This window comes from Artemia franciscana, chromosome 13 (assembly GCF_032884065.1).
Source record: "Artemia franciscana chromosome 13, ASM3288406v1, whole genome shotgun sequence".
Classification (NCBI taxonomy): Eukaryota; Metazoa; Arthropoda; class Branchiopoda; order Anostraca; family Artemiidae; genus Artemia; species Artemia franciscana.
This window is the reverse complement of record NC_088875.1, coordinates 18907116-18934529: the sequence shown is the minus strand read 5'-3', so window position 1 is coordinate 18934529 and position 27414 is coordinate 18907116. Positions and strand designations below refer to the sequence as shown.

At 33.6% G+C, this 27414-nt stretch overlaps 1 protein-coding gene and 1 long non-coding RNA gene across 5 annotated transcripts in view; one reads left to right on the top strand and one right to left on the bottom strand.

Moving 5' to 3' along the window:
* LOC136034604 (uncharacterized) overlaps nucleotides 1–27206 on the top strand; it is a 130378-nt gene extending 103172 nt beyond the window's left edge. For 2 of the 4 annotated variants that reach the window (XM_065715879.1, XM_065715878.1), the window contains exons 22-23: nucleotides 16179–16368; nucleotides 26584–27206. In XM_065715879.1, coding sequence (XP_065571951.1) covers nucleotides 16179–16368; nucleotides 26584–26876 — 483 coding nt within the window. In that variant the 3' untranslated portion in view covers nucleotides 26877–27206. Of the gene's footprint in view, nucleotides 1–529; nucleotides 1061–12878; nucleotides 13409–16178; nucleotides 16369–26583 lie in introns of those variants that run through there. The other 2 variants (XM_065715881.1, XM_065715880.1) reach the window with 2 other exon arrangements.
* Nucleotides 11620–27414, bottom strand: part of LOC136034612 (uncharacterized) — a 35511-nt gene continuing 19716 nt past the window's right edge. Inside the window, exon 2 of the long non-coding RNA XR_010619214.1 lies at nucleotides 11620–14174. This is a non-coding gene — a long non-coding RNA (uncharacterized LOC136034612). The remainder of the gene's footprint in view (nucleotides 14175–27414) is intronic.

Genomic DNA, 27414 nt, shown 5'->3' with positions numbered 1-27414 from the left:
TTTGACTTTGTTCAGCATTCCCATCAACATGCCCTGGAAGATTGAAGTTAATACAATTCATTCTTTAGACATCTCAGATACGGCCTTTCACAGCTTTAGATGCATGTCTTGTCTTTTTATTTAGTTAGACATACATCTCAGCGCTACCTTAAAGTTTCATTCTTATAACTTTAGCTTTAGCAGCAGTAGCAGTAGAAATAGTGCTAGTTGCACCAGCTTAAATTTTTCAACATTTGAACCACATTTAGAAAGGATCATATTTGATACTGGCTCTCCAAAAAAGGGTTACGGCATTAAGGTGATGGACATTTTGTTCGAAAAAGTCAAGACCTCAGACCAACATTTCCAATGTTTTATTTGGTATCATAATAGAACACTATCGGGATACCGTGTTTTACAAAGTATATAACTTCTAAGATAGCAAATTCTGATATACAGGTGATGACTGCTTCTCCTTGCCCAAAGAATTTATCCACTTACCCGCTCCTTTTTATAATTAACTAATAATTATGCTTACGCCTGATTATAGGTCAAAGACATCGGAATTATTGACTGGCAAGGATGTAGGCCTACAACGTTTGCTTATGACCTATCTTACTTTTTGCTGGGGAATACAACCGGCCAGACACGTAAAGATCATCTCCACTGTGAATTGGAAAACTATTACTCAACCTACCGCAAGATGTTGCTTATGCTTGGTTACGACTTAGAAAAGGAAAAATTCAATTTCGAAGCGTTTCTAAAGGAATGGGAAAAATCTCTAGTTTTAGGATCAATGCTCGCCGTAATGATGATTCCTGGACTGCTGCAGGAAAAAAATGACACAGAAAAAGCTTTAAGCGATAATTTCGATTCTCTTCATGATTTCACGTCCTTAATCTCAGCACTGTCTTCGAGCAGTGGTGAGGTTACTCAAAGGCTGAATGACGTAATAAAATACTGCGAACCTTTGGTTGACGAGTATTTGAAAAATATGCTGAAAAATTAGCTTTCTTGTAACCTTCATTCTCGTACTTTTCTGTTGCGTCTTTTCAGCATAAAATAAAAGTTTTGAAAATTATATGCTATATTAATCGATTAGACAAGCTTTAGTACTCAGAAATGAGCTACCCAGGGGCCAAATAATTACATCACCATTAAAACTCATTTTGGTTTTACGATGAAGTGTATAGTTGACTCTTTAACTTCCTACTATCATAAGTAGATTCCCAAAAATAATTGTTAACACCCTAAAATGCCCAAATCATATGACTGTCGGATACTAACTAATCTGTTGAAGCATGTTAGACTGACTTCATAATTAAACCAAAGGTCTTAAATACTATGGATACTAAGTAATGCTATAAACAGTGGTCTCCCTACATGTTTGCTTTGTGGGGAAAATGTACCTTATATTCTGAAGACAATAACAATAGAATACTCATGCAGCCAATCATGTACATTCTCTCCAAAGTGAATCTAAATGTTTCTGTGATTTTACCGACAGTAACTTTCGGTAACTGTTTTGGGGTCTAGTAATATAAAGTCTTTGATTTGAACATATTTTCTATTCTCAAAGACGTAAGCCATCACAAGAAATTTCAAACATTTTTTCCACCCAATAGGTAGCGGAGTGTAACCAAGACCATCAGTTTAGTTTCTCTCTTACTTTTTTCTTATTTATTTGAGATGGTTATAAATGATTAGGCTTAAGAATAACTCAGATGTTTCTTCTGGTTGCTACAAACAAGTTTCATGAGTCAGTATATTATGTGATTCTTAGACTACATTAAAACCTTGAACTTCTGTTGATTACAATTGAACTCCAGTCAACTTCAAGCGCTTTACCCTGCTTCGTAACAGCTAATCTGATTATTTTGTCTTCGAAATCCTGCTGGGGTCTAGTGTCTTCTGCCACTGAATGGAAATACATGAGCTAAAATCAGTTAAAGAAAATCAGTCTCAGTCAGTAAAAACAAAAAATAAGCAATTTTAATGGCAACATCACCCAAATCAGTCGGTAAAAATAACCAGCCAGTCGGCGAAATCCTCTGACCCTCCCCCGAACACTTTGGCTAATGTTGTTTCTGTATCCCTGCAGAACTGACTAATAGAGATGGTAAAGACTCAGGTGAATTTTACACAGGCATTAATAGCAGGAACAAAAAGACAAGATCCAAGGTTATAAAAATGGGTGTTTTTTGAATTGGAGGAATTTTACGTCGAATTATGGTATTCCCACTAGAAGACGACCTTATTGTCTAGTTTTGAAAAAATCGATAGATAGTAATCGTATCCTAGCCTGCTCCTAATTTTGTAAGAAAAAACATTAGTTATAACCAATAAAGTATTTGGTCGAAATAGAAACTATGATAAAATTGAAAAAATTTTATCATAAAATATTTTATGATTTTATATAAAATATAAAATCATTTATAATTTATGATTTTTATAATTTATATATAAAATATAAAAAATATTTTTTCAATATTTTATTATTGATAAAAGAGTGGAAGATTTCAAATCCTCCGCTAGAAAAATCAATCACCAGTGGTCTTCCCTCTTCGTACGGTAAGTAGTTATGATTCTTTCATTGCCTCCAAGTAAGTGCCTAGTCCTACTTCGCCAAGTATCTGCTGCATCTGCCTCCTTGAACCAGTAATTCTTCTCTGGTACAAAAATTTATATTGATTCTGCCTGCAAATATTATTGATAAAAGAGTGGACGATTTCAAATCCTCCGCTAGAAAAATCAACCACCAGTGGTCTTCCCTCTTCGTACGGTATGTAGTTATGTTTGTGTTTATTGATTGTAATCTTTCTTTTCATTGATTGTTTTTATGGCACTTGGTATTAACCAAGTGACATATACCAATCACCAATTCTGTCGGTCTGTCTGTCTGTCTGTCCCGGTTTTGCTACTTTATGCACTTTCAGGTAAGCTAGGACGATGAAATTTGGCAAGCGTATCAAGGACCGGACCAGATTAAATTAGAAATAGTCGTTTTCCCGATTTGACCATCTGGGGGGGAGTGGGGGGCCGGTTAATTCGCAAAAAATAGAAAAAATGAAGTATTTTTAACTTATGAGCGGGATCTTAATGAAATTTGATGTTTGGAATGATATTGTGTCTCAGAGCTCTTATTTTAAATCCCGACCGGATCTGATGACATTGGAGGGAGTTGGAGGGGGAAAACCTAAAGTCCCGGTTTTGCTACTTTAGGCACTTCCAGGTAAGCTAGGACGATGAAATTTGGCAAGCGTATCAGGGACCGGACCAGATTAAATTAGAAATAGTCGTTTTTCCGATTTGACCATCTGGGGGGGGGGAGTAGGGGGCCGGTTATTTCGGAAAAAATAGAAAAAATGAAGTATTTTTAACTTATGAGCGGGTGATTGGATCTTAATGAAATTTGATTTTTGGAATGATATTGTGTCTCAGAGCTCTTATTTTAAATCCCGACCGGATCTGATGACATTGGGGGGAGTTGGAGGGGGGGGAAACCTAAAATCTTGGAAAACACTTAGAGTGGAGGGATCGGGATGAAACTTGATGGGAAAAATAAGCGCAAGTCCCAGATACATGATTGACATAATCGGAACTGATTCGCTCTCTTTGGGGTAGTTGGGGGGAGTAATTCTTAAAAATTAGAAAAAATGAGGTATTTTCAACTTACGAACGGGTGATCCGATCTCAATGAAATTTGATGTTTAGAAGGATATTGTGTCTTAGAGCTCTTATTTTAAATCCTGACCGGATCTGGCGACGAGGGCGGGGAGTTGGGAGGGGGAAACCTAAAACTTGGAAAACACTTAGAGTGGAGGGATCGGGATGAAACATGGTGGGAAAAATAAACACAAGTCCTAGATAGATGATTGACATAAATGGAACGGATCCGCTCTCTTTGGGGTAGTTGTGGGGGGGGGGGGGTATTTCTGAAAAATTAGAAAAAATGAGGTATTTTTAACTTACGAACGGGTTATTGGATCTCCATGAAATTTGATATTTAGAAGGATATCGTGTCTCAAAGCTCTTATTTTAAATCCTGACCGGATCTGGTGACATTGGGGGAAGTTTGGGGTGGGGCAACCTAAAATGATGGAAAACGCTTAGATTGGAGGGATTGGGATGAAACTTGGTTGGAAAAATAAGCAGAAGTCTTGCATACGTGATTTACATAATTGGAAAGGATCCGCTCAATTGCGGGGGGGGGGGGCAATTCTGAAAAATAAGAAAAAATGACGTATTTTTAACTTACGAAGGAGTGATCGGATCTTCATGAAACTTCATATTTAGAAGGACCTCGTAACTCAGATATCTCATTTTAAATTTCAACCGGATCAAGCGTAATTGGGGGGGGGGAGGCAGTTGGGGGGACAGGAAATCTTTGAAAATACTTAAAGCGGTGAGATCAGGATGAAACTGGATGGGAAGAATAGAAACCTGTCTAAGATACGTGACGGACATAACTGGACCAGATCTGCTCTCTTTGGTGGAAGTGGGGGGGGGGGGTAATTTTGAAAATTGAGGTATTTGTAACTTACGAAAGGGTGACCAGATCTTAATGAAATTTGATATTTAGAAGGATCTTGTGCTTTAAAGTTCTAATTTCAAATTCCGACCAGATCCTGTGACATTCGGGGGAGTTGGAGGGGGAAACCAGAATTCTTGGAAAACATGAAAATTGGGGTATTTATATCTTACGAATAGATGATTGGATCGTAATGAAATTTGATTTTTAGAAGGAATTCATGTCTCAGAGCTCTTATTTCAAATCCCGACCAGATCTTTTGACATTGGGGGGAGTTGGAGGGGGAAATCTTGGGAAAACACTTGGAGTGGAGGAATCGGGATGAAGCTTGGTGGATAGAATAAACAAATGTCCTTGATACGTGATTGACAGAATCGTACTGGATTCGCTCTCTTTGGGGGAGTTGGGGGGAGGGGTTCAGTGATTTGGCGAGTTCGGTGCTTCTGGACGTGCTAGGGCGATGAAAATTGGTAGGCGTGTCAGGGAGCTGCACAATTTGACTTGATAAAGTCGTTTTCCTAGATTCGACCATCTGGGGGGCAAAAGGGAGAGGAAAAATTAGAAAAAATTAGGTATTTATAACTTACGAGTGGGTGATCGGATCTTAATGAATTTTGATATTTAGAAGGACTTAGTGACTCAGAGCTCTTATTTTAAATCTTGACCGGCATTAAGCCTCTTATTTTCCTTTTTAAATCAATCTATTGATTCATAGAATTTTGTTAGAGCTCATACCATATGATCTCTTGGGTCTTAGCTCTTCTCGCCTCGTCACAAGTGCCATATTAGCTCTTGTTTTTATTATTATTATTATTTATTTTTTTGTTTTACTCTGTCACTAAAGCTACAAACCCTCTTTTGTTTTGTTGACGGTCAGAAATAAATTGAATTGAATTGATAACATCAAAAGTTGCAGAATGGGTAGCCTTAGTCAACTATATAATTCTCTGTATCCAAATATAGAAGGTTTAATTTCAAAAGCTTTCAGAATTAATTCAACTTCCTTTTTAATACAAACGCTTCGAGTTTACAGAAAAAATTCGTTATCTACTTGGTTTTTTTTGGCTTTTATTGTTTGATCAATCCACTATGATGGGTGATCAGCAAGAAATAAAATAAGTTTTTGGTCAATTTTACAAGTATTATAAGCCTTGGTTATGAATTTAAGATAGTTTCATATCCAAATATAGAAGGTTTCTATTTTCAAAAACTTTCCAAATTAAATCAACTTTTTTTTTTACACAAACGCTCAAAGTTTACAGAAAAATAAATTCTAGTTTTTTTTGCTTTTTTTTTGCTTTTTGTGTTTGATGAATCCATTAAGATAGGTAAACAGCAAGTTTTTGGTCAATTTGATAATTATTGTAAGCCTGGGTTTTAAACATTAGATAGTTTCTTATCGAAATTAAACAAAATTAAATGAAAGTAAGGAGCGACATTAAAACTTAAAACGAACAGAAATTACTCCGTATTTGAAAGGGGTTTTTCCTCCTCAACACCCCGCTCTTTAAACTAGAGTTTGACTGTTTTTCTTAACTCTACATTTTAAAACAGTAAAAAACTTGTTCTTTTTGTTTAATTTCTGGACGTTTTTGAATTAATGCATGGTTTGATCTTGGCTCTCCGCACATAAATAATTAAGATGAAATTTGCATATTAATTTTTTGGGGCTAAATGGCTATTTCATATTTTTAATCAGAAGATTTTGAGAAAAAAGGAGCGAGGGAGGAGGCCTAGTTGCCCTCCAATTTTGTGATTACTTAAAAAGGCAACTATGACTTACAAATTGAATTACGTAGCGAACTTCTATATTTGTATGTTTTTATTGCGTCTATGAGGGGCCTCACCGCTCGTCGATACCTTGCTCTTTACATTAAAGCTAATATTTTTTCCCAATTCCTTATGAATGACCCCTGAATCACAAAGGCCGTAGAATCAATTGTTGAAATTACTAAAAATACTTTAGCGCAAAGAGCGAGGTATTACGAGGAGGTAAACCCCTGATATGCATAATAATTTCTGTTCGTTTTAAGTTCTAATGCTGCTTCTCACTTTCAGTAGAAAAGACTTCTCATATTTATTTTTTCATTGTTTTTTTTTAAATAATGCTAGAAAATCCTGCGCCCCCTCCAAAGAAAGTCTCTTCCCCCATGAGAAGTTTCTCCATGGAAATATCCTCCCCGGTAACCCTCCCCCATCAAATATCCCCCCCAAACCAAAAAAATCCCCCTGAAAACGTCTGTACACTTCCCAGTAACCATTAATATATGTAAACACAGGTCAAAGTTTGTAACTTAGAGCCCCTCCCACGGGGACTGTGGGGGAGTAAGTCGTCCCTAAAAACATAGTTATTGGGTTTTTCGACAATGGCGAATAAAATGGCTATCTCAGAATTTGAATCCGGTGACTTTGGGGAAAAATGAGCGTGGGAGGGGGCCTAGGTGCCCTCCAATTTTTTGGTCACTTAAAAAGGGCACTAGAACTTTTAATTTCCGTTAGAATGAGCCCTTTCGCGACATTCTAGGACCACTGAGTCGACACGATCATCCCTGGGGAAAAAAATAAATAAATAAACACGCATCCGTGATTCGTCTGGGAGGATCTTTCCATGGAGGAACTTCTCATGGGGGAAGAGACTTTCAATGGAGAGGGCGCAGGATTTTCTAGCATTATTTAAAAAAAACAATGAAAAAATAAATATGAGAAGTTTTTTCTACTGAAAGTGAGGAGCAGCATTAATACTTAAAACGAACAGAAATTATTACGCATACGAGAGGTTTACCTCCTCGTAATGCCTCGCTCTTTAGGCTAAATTATTTTTAGTAATTTAAACTATTTATTCTACGGCCTTTGTGATTCAGGGGTCATTCTTAAGGAATTGGGACAAAATTTAAGCTTTAGTGTAAAGAGCGAGGTATCGACGAGGGGTGAGCCCCCTCATATACGCAATAAAACATACAAATATAGAAGTTCGCTATGTAAGTTAATTCGTAAGTTACGTATATTTTTTACTTATGAAAACGTTAGTAAAAAATTAAAAGTTATAGTTGCCTTTTTATGTAATCGAAAAATTTGAGGGCAACTAGGCCTCCTCTCTCGCTCCTTTTTTCTCAAAATCTTCCGATTATAACTATGAAAAACCCATTTAGTCCAAAAAATTAATATGCAAATTTCGTTTTAATTAGTTATGCACGGAGAGCCAAGATCAAAAAATGCATAAATTTAAAAACCTCCAGAAATTAAACAAAAAAAAACAATTTTTTTTTAAATGAAAGAAAGGAACGACATTAAAACTTAAAACGAACAGAAATCACTCCGTATATGAAAGGGGCCTTTCGTCCTCAACGCCTCGCTCTTTACGCTAAAGTTTTTTTTAATTTTTAACAAGTCGAGTTAAGAGAAAGAGTCAAACTTTAGCGTAAAGAGCGAGGCGTTGAGGACGAAAAGCCCCTTTCATATACGGAGCAATTTCTGTTCGTTTTAAGTTTTAATGTCGCTCCTTACTTTCATTTAAGAGAAAACTTGTTTTTTTTGTTTAATAAGTATTATAAGCCTGTGTTATAAATGTAAGATAGTTTCATATCGGAATATAGAAGGTTTTATTTTCAAAAAAATGAACAAATTAATTCAATATCCTTTTTAATACAAACGCTCCAAGTTTACAGAAATAAATTTTGTCATATAGTTTTTTTTTGCTTTTAGTATTTGCTAAATCCATTAAAATAGGTGAACCGCGAGAAATAAAATGAGTTTTTGGTCGACTTAATAAGTATTATTAGCTTGAGTTATAAATATAAGATAGTTTCATATCGAAATAAAGAAGGTTTTATTTTCAAAAACCTTAGAAATTAATTCAACTTCTTTTTGAATACAAAAGATCTAAGTTTACAGAAAAAAAATTTTTATTTGGTTGTTGTTTCTTTTTTTTTACTTCTAGTGTTTGATGAATCCATTAAGATATTTGAACAGCAAGAAATGAAATAATTTTTTGGTCAATTTAGTTGGTATTACAAGCCTGGTTTACACATATAAGATAGTTTCATATTGAAATATAGAAGGTTTTATTTTCAAAAACTTTCCAAATTAATTAAACTTTTTTTTTAATACAAATGCTCCAAGTTTACAGAAAAAAAATTTGTTATCTAGTTGTTTATTTATTTTTTTGCTTTTAGTGTTTGATGAATCCATTAAGATAGGTGAACAGCAACAATTAAAATAAGTTTTTGATCAATTTAATAAGTATTATAAGCCTGGATTATAAATATAAGATAGTTTCATATCGAAATATAGAAGGTTTTATTTTCAAAAACTTTTCAAATTATTTTCAACATCGGTTTCAATACAAACGCTCTAAGTTTACAGAAAAAATTTTGTTATCTGTTGTTGTTTTTTTGCCTTTATTGTTTGATGAATCCATTAAGATAGGTGAACAACAAGAATTAAAATAAGATTTTGGTCAATTTAATAAGTACTATAAGCCTTATTTATAAATATAATATTGTTTCATATCGAAATATAGAAAGTTTTATTTTCAAAAACTTTCCAAATTAATTATGCTTCCTTTTTAATACAAACGCTCCAAGTTTACAGAATTTTTTTTTTTTTTTTTTTTTGGCTTTTGTTTGATGAATCCATTAAGATAGGTGAACAACAAGAATTAAAATAAGTTTTTGGTCAATTTAATAAGTACTATAAGCCTGATTTATAAATATAATATTGTTTCATATCGGAATATAGAACGTTTTATTTTCAAAAACTTTCCAAATTAATTCAGCTTCCTTTTTAATACAAACGCTCCAAGTTTACAGAATTTTTTTTTCTTTTTTTCTTTTTTTTTGGCTTTTATTGCTTGATAATTCTTGTGAACAACAAGAATTAAATAAGTTTTTGGTCAATTTAATAAGTACTATAAGCCTGATTTATGAATATAATATTGTTTCATATCGAAATATAGAACGTTTAAAAACTTTCCTAATTAATTCAACTTCCTTTTTAATATAAACGCTCCAATTTTACAGAAACAAATTTTGCTTTCTAGTTTTTTTTTACTTTTAGTGTTTGATACATCTACTAAGATAAGTGAACAGAAAGAAACAAAATAATTTTTTGGTCACTTTGATAAGTATTATAAGCCTGGGTTATAAATACAAGATAGTTTCATATCGAAATATAGAAGGTTTTATTTTCAAAAATTTTTCCAATTAAGTCGATTTCCTTTTTAATACAAGCGCTACAAGTTTTCTGATTTTTTTTTTTTTTTTTTTTTTTTTTTTTTTTTTTTTTTTTTGCTTTTACTGTTGATTAATTATGGTTATTATAATTCTGGGTTATAAACCTTAGATTTTTTCATATCGGAATATAGAAGGTTTTATTTTCAAAAACTTTCCGAATCAATTCAACTTTCTTCTTTATACAAACGCTCCAAGTTTATAGATAAAAAAAATTTTATATTGTTTATTTTTAATTTTTGTGTTTCATGAATCCATAGAGAACAGCAAGAAATAAAATTAATTTTTCGGTTGCTTTGATAAGAATTATAAAAATGGGTTGTAAATACAAGATAGTTTCATATCAAAATATAGAAGGTTTTATTTTCAAAAACTTTCCAAATTAATTCAATTTCCTTTTTAATACAAGCGCTACAAGTTTTCTGAAAGTTTTTTTTTTTTGCTTTTACTGTTTGATCAATCTAAATCTTAGATTGTTTCATATCGGAATATAGAAGGTTTTATTTTCAAAAACTTTCCAAATTAATTCAACTTCCTTCTATATACAAACGCTCCAAGTTTATAGATAAAAATTTTGTTATCTTGTTTATTTTTAATTTTTGTGTTTGATGAATCCATTAAGATAAGTGAACAGCAAGAAATAAAATAAGTTTTTGGTCACTTTGATAAGTATTGTAATCCTGGGTTATAAATACAAGATAGTTTCATATCGGAATATGAAAGTTTTTATTTTCAAAAACTTTCCAAATTAATTCAATTTCCTTTTTGATACAAGCGCTACAATTTTTCTGAAATTTTTTTGCTTTTACTGTTTTATGAATTATGATTATTGTAATTCTGGGTTATAAACCTTAGATTGTTTCATATCGGATTATAGAAGGTTTTATTTTCAAAAACTTTCCAAATTAATTCAACCTCCTTCTTTATACAAATGCTCAAAGTTTATAGATAAAAATGTTGTTATCTTGTTTATTTTTAATTTTTGTGTTTGATGAATCCATTAAGATAAGTAAACAGCAAGAAATAAAATAAGTTTTTGGTCATTTTAATAAGTATTATAAGCCTGAGTTATACTTATAAGATAGTTTTATTTTCAAAAACTTTCCAAATTAATTCAATTTCCTTTTTAATACAAGCGCTATAAGTTTTCTGAAAGTTTTTTTTTTGCTTTTACTGTTTGATGAATTGTGATTATTATAGTTCTGGGCTATAAATCTTAGATGGTTTCATATCGGAATATAGAAGGTTTTATTTTCAAAAACTTTCCAAACTAATTCAACTTCCTTCTTTATACAAATGCTCAAAGTTTATAGATAAAAATTTTGTTATCTTGTTTATTTTTAATTTTTGTGTTTGATGAATCCATTAAGATAAGTGAACAGCAAGAAATAAAATAAGTTTTTGGTCACTTTGATAAGTATTGTAATCCTGGGTTATAAATACAAGATAGTTTCATATCGGAATATAGAAGTTTTTATTTTCAAAAACTTTCCAAATTAATTCAATTTCCTTTTTGATACAAGCGCTACAATTTTTCTGAAATTTTTTTGCTTTTACTGTTTTATGAATTATGATTATTATAATTCTGGGTTATAAACCATAGATTGTTTCATATCGGATTATAGAAAGTTTTATTTTCAAAAACTTTCCAAATTAATTCAACTTCCTTCTTTATACAAATGCTCAAAGTTTATAGATAAAAATGTAGTTATCTTGTTTATTTTTAATTTTTGTGTTTGATGAATCCATAAAGATAAGTGAACAGCAAGAAATAAAATAAGTTTTTGGTCATTTTAATAAGTATTATAAGCCTGAGTTATACTTATGATAGTTTTATTTTCAAAAACTTTCCAAATTAATTCAATTTCCTTTTTAATACAAGCGCTATAAGTTTTCTGAAAGTTTTTTTTTTGCTTTTACTGTTTGATGAATTGTGATTATTATAGTTCTGGGCTATAAATCTTAGATTGTTTCATATCGGAATATAGAAGGTTTTATTTTCAAAAACTTTCCAAATTAATTCAACTTCCTTCTATATACAAACGCTCCAAGTTTATAGATAAAAATTTTGTTATCTTGTTTATTTTTAATTTTTGTGTTTGATGAATCCATTAAGATAAGTGAACAGCAAGAAATAAAATAAGTTTTTGGTCACTTTGATAAGTATTGTAATCCTGGGTTATAAATACAAGATAGTTTCATATCGGAATATGAAAGTTTTTATTTTCAAAAACTTTCCAAATTAATTCAATTTCCTTTTTGGTACAAGCGCTACAATTTTTCTGAAATTTTTTTGCTTTTACTGTTTTATGAATTATGATTATTGTAATTCTGGGTTATAAACCTTAGATTGTTTCATATCGGATTATAGAAGGTTTTATTTTCAAAAACTTTCCAAATTAATTCAACCCCCTTCTTTATACAAATGCTCAAAGTTTATAGATAAAAATGTAGTTATCTTGTTTATTTTTAATTTTTGTGTTTGATGAATCCATTAAGATAAGTAAACAGCAAGAAATAAAATAAGTTTTTGGTCATTTTAATAAGTATTATAAGCCTGAGTTATACTTATAAGATAGTTTTATTTTCAAAAACTTTCCAAATTAATTCAATTTCCTTTTTAATGCAAGCGCTATAAGTTTTCTGAAAGTTTTTTTTTTGCTTTTACTGTTTGATGAATTGTGATTATTATAGTTCTGGGCTATAAATCTTAGATTGTTTCATATCGGAATATAGAAGGTTTTATTTTCAAAAACTTTCCAAATTAATTCAACTTCCTTCTATATACAAACGCTCCAAGTTTATAGATAAAAATTTTGTTATCTTGTTTATTTTTAATTTTTGTGTTTGATGAATCCATTAAGATAAGTGAACAGCAAGAAATAAAATAAGTTTTTGGTCACTTTGATAAGTATTGTAATCATAGGTTATATTATAAGCCTGAGTTATACTTATAAGATACTTTTATTTTCAAAAACTTTCCAAATTAATTGAGCTTCCTTTTTAATACAAAGGCTCGCAAGTTTACAGAAGTTTACAGAATATATTGTACTTATTTTAATTTTGAGCTTATTGCTGGCCTCTATTACCCACTCATTTTGATAATTAAATACCAATTTTATGATTTTGCCTGATTATAGGTCAAAGACATCGGAATTGTTGACTGGCAAGACTGTAGGCCTACAACGTTTGCTTATGACCTATCTTACTTTTTGCTGGGGAATACAACCAGCCAGACACGTAAAGATCATCTCGACAATGAATTAGAAAACTATTACTCAACCTACTGCAAGACGATGCTTGTGCTTGGTTACGACTTAGAAAAGGAAAAATTCAATTTCGAAGTGTTTCTAAAGGAATGGGAAAAGTCTCTAGTTTTAGGATCAATGCTTGCCGTAATGATGATTCCTCTACTGCTGTACGAAAAGGATGATACAGAAAAAGCTTTGATTGATAATTTAAATCCTCTTCGTGACTTCACATCTTTATTTTCAGCACTGTCCTCGAGCAGCGGTGAGGTTACTCAAAGGCTGACTGATGTAATACAATACTGTGAACCTTTGGTTGACGAGTATTTGAAAAATATGTTGAAAAATTAGCTTTCTTGTAACCTCCATTCTTGTACTTTTTGTTGCGTCTTTTCAGCATAAAATAAAAGTTGCAAAAAGTATCTGCTATATTTATTTATTAGACAAGCTTTATTACTCCTATATGAGCTAACCAGAGGGAAATAAATTACATCACCATTAAAATTCATTTTGGTTTAACAATGAAGTGCATAGTTAACTCTCAACTTCCTATTATCGTAAGTAGATTCTCAAAAATAATTACTAACACCCTAAAATGGCCAACTCATCTGACTGTCGTATATTAACTTATCTGTTGAGGCATGATTGACTGCACCTTATATTCTGAAGACAATAACAATAGAATACTCATACTGCCAATTATGTACATTTTCTCCAAAGGGAATCTAAATCACCATGTGTTTCTGTGATTTTACCGACGGTAACTTTCAGTAACTGTGTTGGGCTCTAGTAATATAAGGTCTTTGATTTGAACACATTTTCCAATCTCAAAGACGTAAGCTAGCACAAGAAATCTCAAACGTTTTTTCCACCAAATAGGTAGTGTATTGTAATCAAAACCGTCGATTTAGTTTCTCTCCCACTTTTCTTATTTATTCGAGATGGGTATAAATGATTAGGTTTAAGAATAACTCAGATGTTTCTTCTGTTTGCTATAAACAAGTTTCATGAGTCAGTATATTATGTGATTTTTAGACTGCATTTAAACCTTGAACTTCTGTTGATTATAATTGAACTCCAGTCAACTTCAAGCGTTTTACCCTGCTTCGTAACAGCTAATCTGATTATTTTGTCTTCGAACTCTTGTTGGCGTCTAGTATCTCCTGCCACTGAATGGAAATACATGAACTGAAATCAGTTAAAGAAAATCAGTCTCAGTCGGTAAAAACAAAAAATAAGCAATTTTAATGGCAACATCACCCAAATCAGTCGGTAAAAATAACCAGCCAGTCGGCAAAATCCACTGACCCTCCCCCGACCATTTTGGCTAGTGTTGTTTCTGTATCCCTGCAGAACTGACTAATAGAGATGGTAACAACTCAGGTGAATTTTACATAGGTGTTAATAGCAGGAACAAAAAGACAAGATACAAGGTTAGAAAAATGGGTGTTTTTTGAATTGGAGGACTTTTACGTCGAATTATGGTATTTCCACTAGAAGACTTTATTGTGTAGTTTTGAAAAAATCGATAGATAGCAATCGTATCCTAGCCTACTCCTAATAAAACTAGAAACTAGCCTATTCTTAATTTTGTAAGTAAAAGCATTAGTTATAACCAATAAACTGTTTTGTCGAAATAGAAACTATGGTAAGAACAGCTTCTTTTATCGCCTCCAAGTAAGTGCCTAGTCCTACTTCGTCAAGTATCTGCTGCATCTGCCTCCTTGGACATGTAATTCTTCTCTGGTACAAAAATTTATGTTGATTCTGCCTGCAAACATTATTGATAAAAGAGTGGAAGATTTCAAATCTTCCGCTAGAAAAATCAACCACCAGTTGTCTTCCCTCTTCGTATAGTATGTAGTTACGTTTGTGTTTGTTGATTGTAATCTCTCTTTTCGTTGATTGTTTATTTTCTCCTTTCTTTTTTCTCTTACTTTGTCACTAGAGCTACAAACCCTCTTTTGTTTTGTTTACGGGTCAGAAATGAATTGAATTGATAATATCAAAAAATTGCAGAATGGGTAGCCTTAGGCAACCATATAATTTTCTCTATCAAAATATAGAAGGTTTTATTTTCAAAAACTTTCCAAATTAATTCAACTTCTTTTTAAATACAAACGTTCCAAGTTTACGAGGAAAAAAATTTTATCTAGTTGTTTTGTTTTTTTTAGTGTTTGACGAAACCATTAAGATAGGTGATCAGCAAGAAATAAAATAAATTTTTGGTCAATTTAATAAATATTATAATCCTGGGTTATAAATATAAGATAGTTTTATATCGAAATATAGAAGGTTTTATTTTCAAAAACTTTACAAATTAATTCAATTTCTTTTTTAATACAAAAGTCCTAAGTTTACAGACAAAAAAATTTATTTAGTTTTTTTTTACTTTTAGTGTTTGATGATCCATTAAGATAGGGGAACAGCATGAAATAAAATAAGGTTTAGGTTAATTTTATTAGTATTATAAGCCTGGGTTGTAAATATAAGAAAATTCCATACAGAAATATAGAAGGTTTTAATTTCAAAAACTTTCCAAATTAATTTAACTTCCTTTTTAGTAAAAATTCTTCAAGTTTACAGAAAAAATTTTGCTATCTTGTTTATTTTTTTTTTTTGCTTTTAGTGTTTGATGAACCTGTTAAAATAGGTGAACAGCAAGAAATAAAATAAGTTTTTGGTCAATTTATCAAGTATTATAAGCCTGGGTTATAAATATAAGATAGTTTCATACCTTAATATAGAAGGCATCATTTTCAGAAACTTTTGAAAACTATTGAACTCTTTTTAAATACAAACATTCCAAGTTTACAGAAAAAAATGTTATAACCCTTTTTTTCCTTTTTTAATGTTAGATAATTCCATAAAGACGGGAGAATAGCAAGAAATAGAAGAAGTTTTTGGTCAATTTAATAGGTATTAGGAGCCTGCGTTAGAAATATAAGATAGAATCATATCGAAGTATAGAAGGTTTCATTTTCAAAAAATTTCGACAAATATTTAACTTTCTTTTTAAATACAAACATTCTAAGTTTACAGAAGGGTATGTTATAATCCAATTTTCTTTTTTTTTCGTTTTTAGTGTTAGATAAATCCATAAAATCAGGTGTATAGCAAGAAATAAAAGAAGGTTTTGGTCGATGTACCAAGTATTCAAAGCCTAAGTTATGAGTATACGATTGTTTTCAGGTACAAGGCATGAATATTCTTGACTGGCAAGTACCAAGAAATCAAAGACCTGGATACGATCTGTCAAATTTTTTATTGGGGAGTACGCATGCTGACTTCAGAAAAAAATTCCTGCTCACTGAATTAAAGTCATATTACAGCGAATACAAGAAGGTATTTTTTAGTCTTGGATACGACTTGGAAAAGGAAGGTAAGTGTATCTTAGTATAAAAATCTGCCTCAAATAAGTTTGCTATGATCTTTAAGCAGCAAGGGCATATCCAGGATATTTGTTCTGGAGGGGATGGATCTGGAAGGGTGGGTTAAGGGTGCAAAAAAATGTATAAAACGCATCAAAATTTGTTTACATGCATTTTTTTCACTTTTTAACGAGTCAAAAAAAATGTCAAGGGAGGTATCAAACCCAGTACCCCGTCCCCTTGGATTCAGCCTTGTTTGGCATTTTCATTTTTATCTTTAGCAGCTGCCTCAAGTAAGTTTGTTATGATCTTTATGCAGCGTTAGCTAAGGGTCTTTATGCACCCTTATTGCAAGTCTAGAAACACCTATAAGACAATCTTTCAGCCAGTAAGTATGGTTATGAGAAAAAGGCATAGTTTTCTTGCTATAATAATAAAATGTCCAAAATAAGATCTCATCATCACTTGCATTTGGTAATATAAACACAAACTGTAATATCCTTGGCTAGTTTACAACAGTTAGCCTTTTTTAATAGTTTCTCCAAGAAGGAAAGGGTTTTCACTTAAGACTCACGGTAGGCATTTTTATCTTTAAATAATGGCAATCTACAAGTAATTAAATCCCTTTGCAGACGTGTATTCCATGTTTACAATGCATAAAACGTCATAACTGTTGTCCACACATTGTGTGCATTGGTCTCTGATAGCTGTTGAGGTAATAAATGTCATAACTGTTGTCCACACATTGTGTGCATTGGTCTCTGATAGCTGTTGAGGTAATAAATGTCATAACTGTTGTCCACACATTGTGTGCATTGGTCTCTGATAGCTGTTGAGGTAATAAATGTTTGCTTAAGGCTTATTGACATGTACTGTTGCATCTTGTAATACGTGCTACATGTACGGGGAGTCCCTTCCCCATGAAAAATTCCCCCATACGCAAAATCTGAAAGTGTCAATGAAAATAGTAAACTAAATTTTTAACAAATCAGCGAATTCTTTTCATTTGTTTTAACATGACAAAAAAATAGTGTGTGTTCATTCAGCATCTAGCATCACAGATTTGCACGAAGAATTTTGATATTTAAACCACGCACAGCTGCCTGATAGTATTGCTACCAGTATCTGATACTAGTGATACTATTGATAGCAAGTGTTTAGTCTTTTTGATTAATTGTTATGTCATAAGATTATACCTGTGACAGCATAAAATCAAGAAAGTCAGTCAACAAAATAGTCAGTCAAATGCTTCGGCGACAGAATAAAAAAAAAAAGACCTACGTTGCCTGAGCAACGTGAAGTGTTGCGACAACCTTTAAAGTCTAGGCGTAAACTTATAAGAGATCTTTGGCCGGCAAATTTACATGAGTTCCGTGAACAAATAAGTGTAATATCGTGAGAGACAGTGTATGAAGAACCGGATCCCTCGCGTGCCCTCGATAACTTTCTTGGGATAATTACTCCGATATTTGATTCTGCTTGTCCCTTGAAACTTACTAGGAAAAAAGAAGGAGATATTCCCCAAAAACCCTGGATTGATGATGAAGTTGTTGAAGCTATAAATGCTCGTAACGCTTGCTTCTTTAAAAGTTTAAATGACTCATCTGAAGAAATTAAAAATGAATATATTCGTCAACGAAATTTAGTGAATAAGTTAAGAAGTTCTTAAAAAAAGATATTACGTCGAAAAACTTAATGAACAAAAAGGAGATATGCGGGGCACTTCGCAGACCATTAACGGCGTGATTAAAGGCACAGGTAAACATGATGGCCTCAAAAATACTATACCTGTCGAGGGTGTTACAGCCACTGATAAGCAGCAGATTGCTGACGAGTTTGGTAAATTCTTCTCTGGTATTGGAAGCAAAATCAAGGGAGACACTTCTCACGGAGACCCAGCGAAAAGTGACACGCTCTTTGAAGATAATCGAGGTGAACATCATAAATTTCAATTCGAAAAAGCGTCAATTGAAGAATTAACAAAAATTGTGAAGAATTTTAAGTCAAATGCTGCTGGTATTGATGGTTTGAATCTGAAAACATTCAAAGTAGTTTCAGTGTATCTACTACCATGTCTTCTTTACCTCGTTAACCTGTCATTTGAGGTCGGCCAATTCCCTGAAGCGCTTAAACAAGCAAAGGTCCTACCACTGTTTGAATCAGGCAATAAGCAAGATATGACGAACTGGCGACCTATAAGCTTGTTATCAATATTCTCAAAGATATACGAGAAAATAGTACATCGACAGCTGTATGTATATTTAGACAAACTCGGAATATTAAGTGAAAGTCACAGTTCGGCTTCAGAACTAAACATTCAACTGTTCATGCGGCCTACCATCTAATGGAATGCGTTAATAGTGCCCTATAAAGGAATCTTATCCCTCTTACTGGGTTCATAGATTAAAGAAAAGCATTTGATACCGTTGATTTTAATCTTTTATTAAGTAGGCTAGCTTGTTTAGGAGTCCGTGAAAAGTTTTGGATTGGTCCATCAAAGTTATGATAGACAATGTGGTAGGGAAACCCTTCAATGTGAATTGTGGAGTGCCCCAAGGTTCGGTATTAGGACCTTCACTGTTTCTTATATATGTGGATACAATGGGTTCGTACCTTCCTGGTGCCGTAGTTACATCATTCGCAGATGACACAGCGCTTACAGTGATTGGGGAATCTGTCGAAGATCTTATAGAGATAACTAATGTAGCTCTGGAGAATTTATCTCAGTTCACAAAGCATAGTTTTCTTGTAGTGAATATTGAGAAGACTAATTATATGATATTTAGTCGTATTGGTAAAGTTGTAAATAACTGTCATAGTATTCTTTTACAAGATGTTTCCATTAGTCGGGTTCTTCAATGTAGATATCTAGGATTTTATTTTTATGTAAATTTTAGTTGGATTCATCATTGCAAACTTTTTTCTTCAAAATTGGCTCGTGGAGTTGGTATTTTAAGAAGATTTCATAATTTTTTTCCTCTACATGTCCTAAAAGCAATTTATTATTCAATTGTCCATCCTTATTTAGTGTATGGTTGTTCATTGTATGCAAGCAATTTTTCTATTCATGTGAAAAGGGTCCAGATTATGCTGAATAAGGCAATTAGAAGTTTGGGTGAGTATCTTGCGTGTGGTAGTACTAGAGATTGTTTTAGAGATTTAGATATTTTGAATATTGATTTTATTAAGTCTCAGCAGATTTTAATTTTTGTATACCAGGTTTTAAATGGATTGTCTCCTCATTATTTTAAAAGTTTTTATCGATATAATTCAAGTTATCACGATTATTCTACTAGGAGCTCTTATCAGTTGACTAGTGAAATCAAGCATACAACACGATCTGGGTTTATGATTAAACATGTAGGTGTTGTTATTTGGAACTTAATTCCAGAGAGTGTTAGGTGGTCTGAAAGCCATATGTTATTTAAAGGAAGAATAAAAAAATATTTTTTGAATAAATTGAAATTATATCGGTTAAAAATTTATCCCTTTTTTTCTTTTTTTTATGATGAGAGAGGGCTGTTTATGCATAGTGTTTCGTCTTTTCTTTCTTTTTTTTTTGATTTTGAATGAATAGTTATCATCTATTTGTTGTAGTTTTGCTGCTGAACACATTTTAGGCCCCTAAATTCAGCAGCATATTATTGATTGTGGTGCAATTTTAGTAATTTTTATTTGATGAAATAAACGCATACCTACCTACCTACCTACCTAACCTTTATCCAGATTCGCCGAATAAAGTGTTGCGAGAGCAACACTTCGGTTTTGTTTATTTGCTATCGGTTAAAAGCTGAAGTTGTCAGCCTATCGAAGCTTTTAAAACGTTATGTTCAAAGAAGAACGCGATCAGCAATCACATGATCAAAGGCTATTCCTCAGCGCTGAAAAAACAACAATAACAAAAGAATATCGAAAGAAGGGACCAAATTGACTTTGCAGCCAGTTGAAATTTATCCTTTTCAATCGTAGACATCGTGACGGATGAAAGCTTAGAACAATATCTTATATAATCCAGTTGGTACTATAAAGCTATCTGTAATTTTCCAGGATCAAAATACCATAAATGACACTATTAATTAAGAAGAAACTATTATGACATACTTTTTATCAGTTCATCACCAGCTATCGATAATACCGCAAGAAGGGACTAGATTGACTTTGCAGCCAGTTGAACGTTATTCTTATCAATCGTAGACATCGGGACGGATTAAAACTTGAAACAGTATCTTGTATGATATAGTTGGTATTATAAAGTTATCCGTAACTTTTCAGGATCAAAATACCATAGATGACACTCTATTAATTATTACGAAACTGCCTCGTTGTCTTTCATTATCGTTTGTACCTGTTGTGTCAACACTTAATTCTAGGTTACATTGAGTATGGGTAGGCTGCACCAACTAGCTAAAGTTACAAACCCCTCTTCACTGAAGATGATTGTAGCCTAACATACGATTATTACTTACAAGTCCCCTACATGACTTACCGCTGGAATCAACTCGGTCTTACCATCAAATACACTGAAAACAAATTATAGGTACACCAAACAGCAAAATTTGCAAACCCCTTGTTGCCGAAGATGATTATAAGATAACAGCCGACCTTTCCTTACAAGTCCCCTACATGTCTCACAATTGGTATCGGCCTATTTTTGGTTTCAGTGCGTACCTTACTACTGAAGTTGTCAGCCCCTTGAAATTCTTAAACTGGTATATCTCATGAAGGAATTTTTCTACCAAAAAATGGATGACATATACTTTGGTCAGCTAATCACGAGCTATAATACCAAAAGAAGGGACTAAATTGACTTTGCAGCCAGTTGAACTTGATCCTTTTCAATCGTAAACATCGTGACGGATCAAGACTTGGAACAATATCTTATATAATGTTGGTATTATAAAGCTATCCGTAACTTTTCAGGATCAAAATACCATAGATGAAACTCTATTAATTATTACGAAACCGCCTCATTGTTTCACGTTATCGTTTTCACCCGTTGCGTAAACACTTAATTCTATGTTAAAGTGAGTATGAGTACACCAACTAGCAAAAGTTACAAACCCCTCAGTGCTTTCATTGTTTTACGTTATCGTTTGTACCCGTTGCGTAAACAGTTAATTCTAGGTTACAGTGAGTATGGGTAGGCAACACCGACTAGCAAAAGTTACAAACCCCTCTGATGATGATTGTAGCCTAACAGATGATTATTACGTACAAGTCCCCTGCATGTCTTACCACTGGAACCAAATGGGTCTTACCATCAAATACACCGGAAACAAATAATAGGTACACCAACTATCCAAAGTTGCAAACCCCTTAATGCCGAAGATTATTATGGTCTAACATCCGACTGCTGCTTACAAGTCCTCTACTTGTCTTACAATTGCTATCGGCCTATTTTCGGTTTCAACATGTACCCTACTACTGAAGTTGTCAACCCCTTGAAACTTTCAAACTAGTATATCTCATGAAGGAATTTTTGTACCAAAAAATGGATGACATATACTTTGATCAGCTCATCAAGGGCTATCGATTGCCGTCGGAAAAAAGTTCTATCTGTCTTAGTTCAAAAGTTGATTTTCTTTTGCCGTAGACCAACTTTTAATGTCCCCACTTAGAAAGGAGCAAAGGATAAGCTCTAATTTCTTTAGCAATGACAGCACTTTCAAAGTTTAAGAGGTACATCTAATAACATTTCTCTACCTCAATCCCAAGTCCGAAAAAACAAATGATAAACCCAGCCAAAATCGCGGCAGCACTTTCGGACCCGTGGGAAAATGTCGCTTTTTTGCTTCTGTAAATTTTTCTGTTTATCACTCAAAGAAGATATATTGGCTATGGGGCCGGGTAACTGCCGCATATATTTAACACTTATAGACTTTAGTCCATCTTCAATTTGAAAGTGGTGTCTGCCTCCTTGCCTGCTAGAACGGAGCTTTCCACTCGAAAGCAGAAACATGGTTTGATGAAACGAAAGTTTAGCTGCACAACTTCAAATACTCCTCTCTGACACAGGCTATATATAACTCCACTTCACTTCGCACACCATAGGCTCTGGCTGGTGGACAAGCAAAAACCATCCTTTTTGGCCCCAGGCAAGAGTTCTGTGGAGCTTTCCAAAAAGTAATGTCATATTCATCAGTCCGGCTTGAGGTCCACACTTTCCGTAAAAACCGCACAGGTTAGACCCTTACCAGTTTCCAGGAATAAGCTGAGATCGGCGGCATAGGAAAAAAACAAAAGCTAAGAGCTCATATGGCACTTGTGGCGAGGCAAGAAGAGCTAAGAGCCAAGAGCTCATATGGTATGAGCTCTAACAAAATTCTAAGAATCAATAGATTGATTTAAAAGGAAAATCAGAGGCTTAATGCCGGTCAGGATTTAAAATAAGAGCCCTGATTCACGTTGTCCTTCTAAATATTTAGATTCATTAAGATCCGATCACCCACTCGTAAGTTATAAATACCTAATTTTTCTAATTTTTCCTCTCCCTCTACGCCCCCCAGATGGTCGAATCTGGAAAAACGACTTTATCAAGTCAATTTGTGCAGCTCCCTGACACGCCTACCAATGTTCATCGTCCTAGCGTGTCCAGAAGCACCAAACTCGCCAAATCACTGAACCCCTCCCCCCAACTCTCTCAGAGAGAGTGAATCCGGTACGGTTACGTCAATCACGTATCAAGGACATTTGCTTATTCTATCCACCAAGCTTCATCCCGATTCCTCCACTCCAAGTGTTTTCCGAGATTTCCCCCTCCAACTCCCCCCTATGTCAAAAGATCTGGTCGAGATTTGAAATAAGAGCTCTGAGATATGAATTCCTTCTAAATGTCAAATTTCATTAAGATCCGATCACCTATTCATAAGATAGAAATACCCCAATTTTCACGTTTTCCAAGAATTCCGGTTTCCCCCTCCAACACCCCCCAATGTCACAGGATCTGGTCGGAATTTAAAATTAGAGCTTTAAAGCACAAGATCCTTCTAAATATCAAATTTCATTAAGATCTGATCACCCTTTCGTAAGTTACAAATACCTCATTTTTCCATATTACCTCCCCTCCCCCAACTCCACCAAAGAGAGCAGATCTGGTCCGGTTATGTCAGTCACGTATCTTAGACAGGTTTTTATTCTTCCCATCCAGTTTCATCCTGATCTCTCCGCTTTAAGTATTTTCTAAGATTTCCGGTCCCCCCCAACTGTCCCCCCAATGACGCTGGATCCGGTTGATATTTAAAATTAAAGACCTGAGTTACGAGGTCCTAAATATGAAGTTTCATGAAGATCCAATTACTCCTTTGTAAGTTAAAAATACGTCATTTTTCTATTTTTTCAGAATTAACCCCCCCCCCCTCCAATAGAGCGGATCCGTTTCAATTATGTAAATGACGTATCTAAGACTTCTGCTTATTTTTCCCACCAAGTTTCATCCTGATCCCTCCAATCTAAGCGTTTTCCATTATTTTAGGTTCCCCCACCCCAAACTCCCCCAATGTCACCAGATCCGGTCGGGATTTAAAATAAGATCTTTGAGACACGATATCCTTCTAAATATCAAATTTTATTGAGATCCAATCACCCGCTCGTAAGTTAAAAATACCTCATTTTTTGTAATTTTTCAAAATTAACCCCACCCCCCAACTACCCCAAAGAGAGCGGATCTGTTCCGGTTATGTCAATCATGTACATAGGACCTGTGCTTGTTTTTCCCACCAAGTTTCATCCCGATCCCTCCACTCTAAGTGTTTTTCAAGATTTTATGTTTCCCCCTCCCAACTCCCCCCCCCCTATGTCACTAGATCCGGTCGGGATTTAAAATAATAGCTTTGAGATATGATATCCTTCCAAATATCAAATTTCATTCAGATCTGATCAACCGTTCGTAAGTTAAAAATACTTCATTTTTACTATTTTTTCCGAATTAATGGGCCCTCCACTCCCCCCCCCCACATGGTCAAATTGGGAAAACGACTATTTCTAATTTATTTTGGTCCGGGCCCTGATACGCTTGCCAAATTTTATCGTCCTAGCTTACCTGGAAGGGCCTAAAGTAGCAAAACTGGGACCGACAGACTGACAGAATTAGCGATTGCTATATGTCACTTGGTTAATACCAAGTGCCATAAAAACCGGGACAAAACCAAAGTGTTGCTCTCGCAACACAAATATCTGGTCAAATTGACTTCTATAAAGCTTAATTGTTTCAGGATTAATAGTTAGATAGAGCTAAGACATGAATTGGGGAAATATTGAGCGTCAGGAAAACTATAGCAAGAGCAAATATAAACTTCTGTTTTTTTTGAAGAGCGACCCGAGCCAATAATAACTGAAACTTTAAAATTAGAGTTTGGAAAGAATATATACCTTGAAAGAATTTAATTTTTGGCTGATTCCTAATATTTGAAATTCGTCACGTTCAAGGTTGCCTGAGTGATCACATTATAAAATATACATGCTCTTGGAAGAGGGGAGAGAACTGCCCCAAAGAAGGATTCAATCTTGACGAAGATTGCACCATCGAACATGGTGTGTCTGAGAACCCTTGAATGGAAATTTCAAGCCTCTATACAGTGTGAAATTTTTTTTTTATATACAATTTGATGAGGCTACAGCTATTTCTAATGATAGAGGTTTTTCTCAGTGGGCGAGGGAGGCTATAGAAATTAAAAAACATATATTTGCTAATATTTCAATAAATAGAGACACAGGGAATTTAAATATTGACCCAATTTATGATGTTCTTTTGAAAAATGAACCAATAGTCAATAAGGGAATTAAAATTTTACACAATCACCAGGGGACAAGATTACCTACTAGACCAAAAAGAGTTGCTTCAATATTAGCTTACAAGAGGATTATTTCGCAACAGAATAATTAACTAAGTTTCAATTTTCGTAATTTTTCCTCAGTTGTTCTTTGATTCTCATTGAAGTAACTCAAATAGCTGCTTTTCCCTACGTGGATAAGTAGCGACAATTGTATTTATTATTATTGGTGGTGGTTTTTATTTGTTTTTAGTTTAGTTTTCTTTTAATTTTTATCTTGTGCTGAGGACGCCTTGTTTGGATACAGGCGAAATATCCGCGTTGTTTTAGTCTTTCCTCTCTACTGGCCGTCGTCTCGTTTGAAGTTTTCTTTTTGTAGAGTTTTATCTCTCTTTGTTGTTTATTGTGTATACAGTAGCAGTTTTAGCTCTCATAATCTGGGGGTGGGGGTAATGTGTAACACAGGAGTGTGAAAATTTTAAACAAAATGAAGTTAATTTGAGATTTCAGAAAAAACGGTGGAGGGAGGTGGCTGCCCCCTGCCCAGGCCTAGAGCCACCACTGCCTCTATATACACAAATTCGTATTTTTCCCAACAAGAACTGTCATGATGGATACTTTTTCCCTAGGGAAGATTGTATCGAGCCTCTGACTGTAGAGTTTGTGGAGGGGGCACATTTGAAATTAAGTTGAAAATTATAGTGTTTTTTAAGTAAGAAAGTAGCTCATGTTCAGTAAAGTGTCGATTCTTGCCACTTAAGCAATCCGACAATCCCATATTTTAGAAACCATTGTGTCATGTTGTGAAACACGACAGTTGTGAAGCCGTGTTGTGACGGATATGCCTGAAAGACACGTGCAATCCCTATAAAGTTTTTGATTATTATAGTTAAAAGGGCTATTTTAATATTATGTTTTAATTCCTCAAAACTCAATAGTTTACTGAAATTCCTTACGGTTTTATCTTTATAGATATTTTTCATCTCGTGTATTTTTATTGTTTTTGTTTGTTTATTTTTTTTGGGGGGGGGAGTTTTGTCTATAACAATTGCTCAATTTGAACGAATATACCTTATTATAAGATAGGAAATTAACCAATTGCTTGTTCATGAAATTAAGCACCCATAAACATGTTAAAATTTTTGAACAGTGTTTTTTTGTTTTGTTTTTTTACTTTGCTTGCAAATAGCTTGAATCTTAGCATATTGTCTAGTCTTTTTTCAGAGAAAACAGGATCCACGCTCTCTGTGCATCTACTTTGAGAGGTCTTTCTTTTCTTTTTCTTTTTTTTTCAATTCTCAGGTCCATTCGGATCAGTTTAATAAAGTTAAAGTTCAGTTTAGTAGAGTATAAAGCAAAAGAGAGTTAAAGTTCATTACACTAGATTGTAGATTATAGTGACTAGAAATAGAAATCATCTAATCAGAATCACACAGAAGCCCTTTTATATCTTTTCAGGACATAGTGAAGAGCTATTTTTAACTGAATGGCACCGTTCTTGCCTTAGAGGACTTATCTATGCCATATTTTGGGTTCCAAACATCTACGAAACTCATGAAGTACTATTAGACCAATCGAAAAAAGAAGAAAATGAGTCGAAAAATGCCAATGTTGAAGAAGTTCTAGCAACAGCGCTTGTAGGAACAGTTGAAAGTGATACTACAGAAATAAAGAAAAGAATAGGAGATCTTATACAAGAGTTTGAAGTTGTTGTTGATGAGTTTCTTGCTGGTAAATTGACAATGGATTAAGGCGTCATGCGAAGACCTTCAAATACGATTGACCAAATATAATGCTATTTTAACAGATCTCCAAGAACCTTTTCTTTTGGGTAGGAGGGGATAAGTGTATCTAAAAATACGCCAAAATGCCTGAAACTCAATATTTGTTAGAGTATCACATACAATCAAGTTCCTAAACATTCTACACTCAAACCCTACACATTTTCTGTCCCAGAAATATAATCCTGACCGTTTATGAGTGTGGTTTTGCTAGCATTAGGAGTCTAGTGCTCAAAGGTCTTTGCTGTTAAGTAACCAGGTTTTATGTATTTCCTTGAAATAAATACATTTTGAATCATACATATAGACGTATACATAAGGATATATAGGGAGAGACTTGCAAAATCGCAAAATGTCTTCACTCACATACAAAAAAAAACAATATATAAAATAAATACAGGCTATGAGTAATCTAGTGTCACAGAATATACAAGTTAATTCAGCCCAAAGAAAAGAGAAGAAATACAACAAAAGTGAAATATGTCTACATACTTTTGAGGAAGAGAGC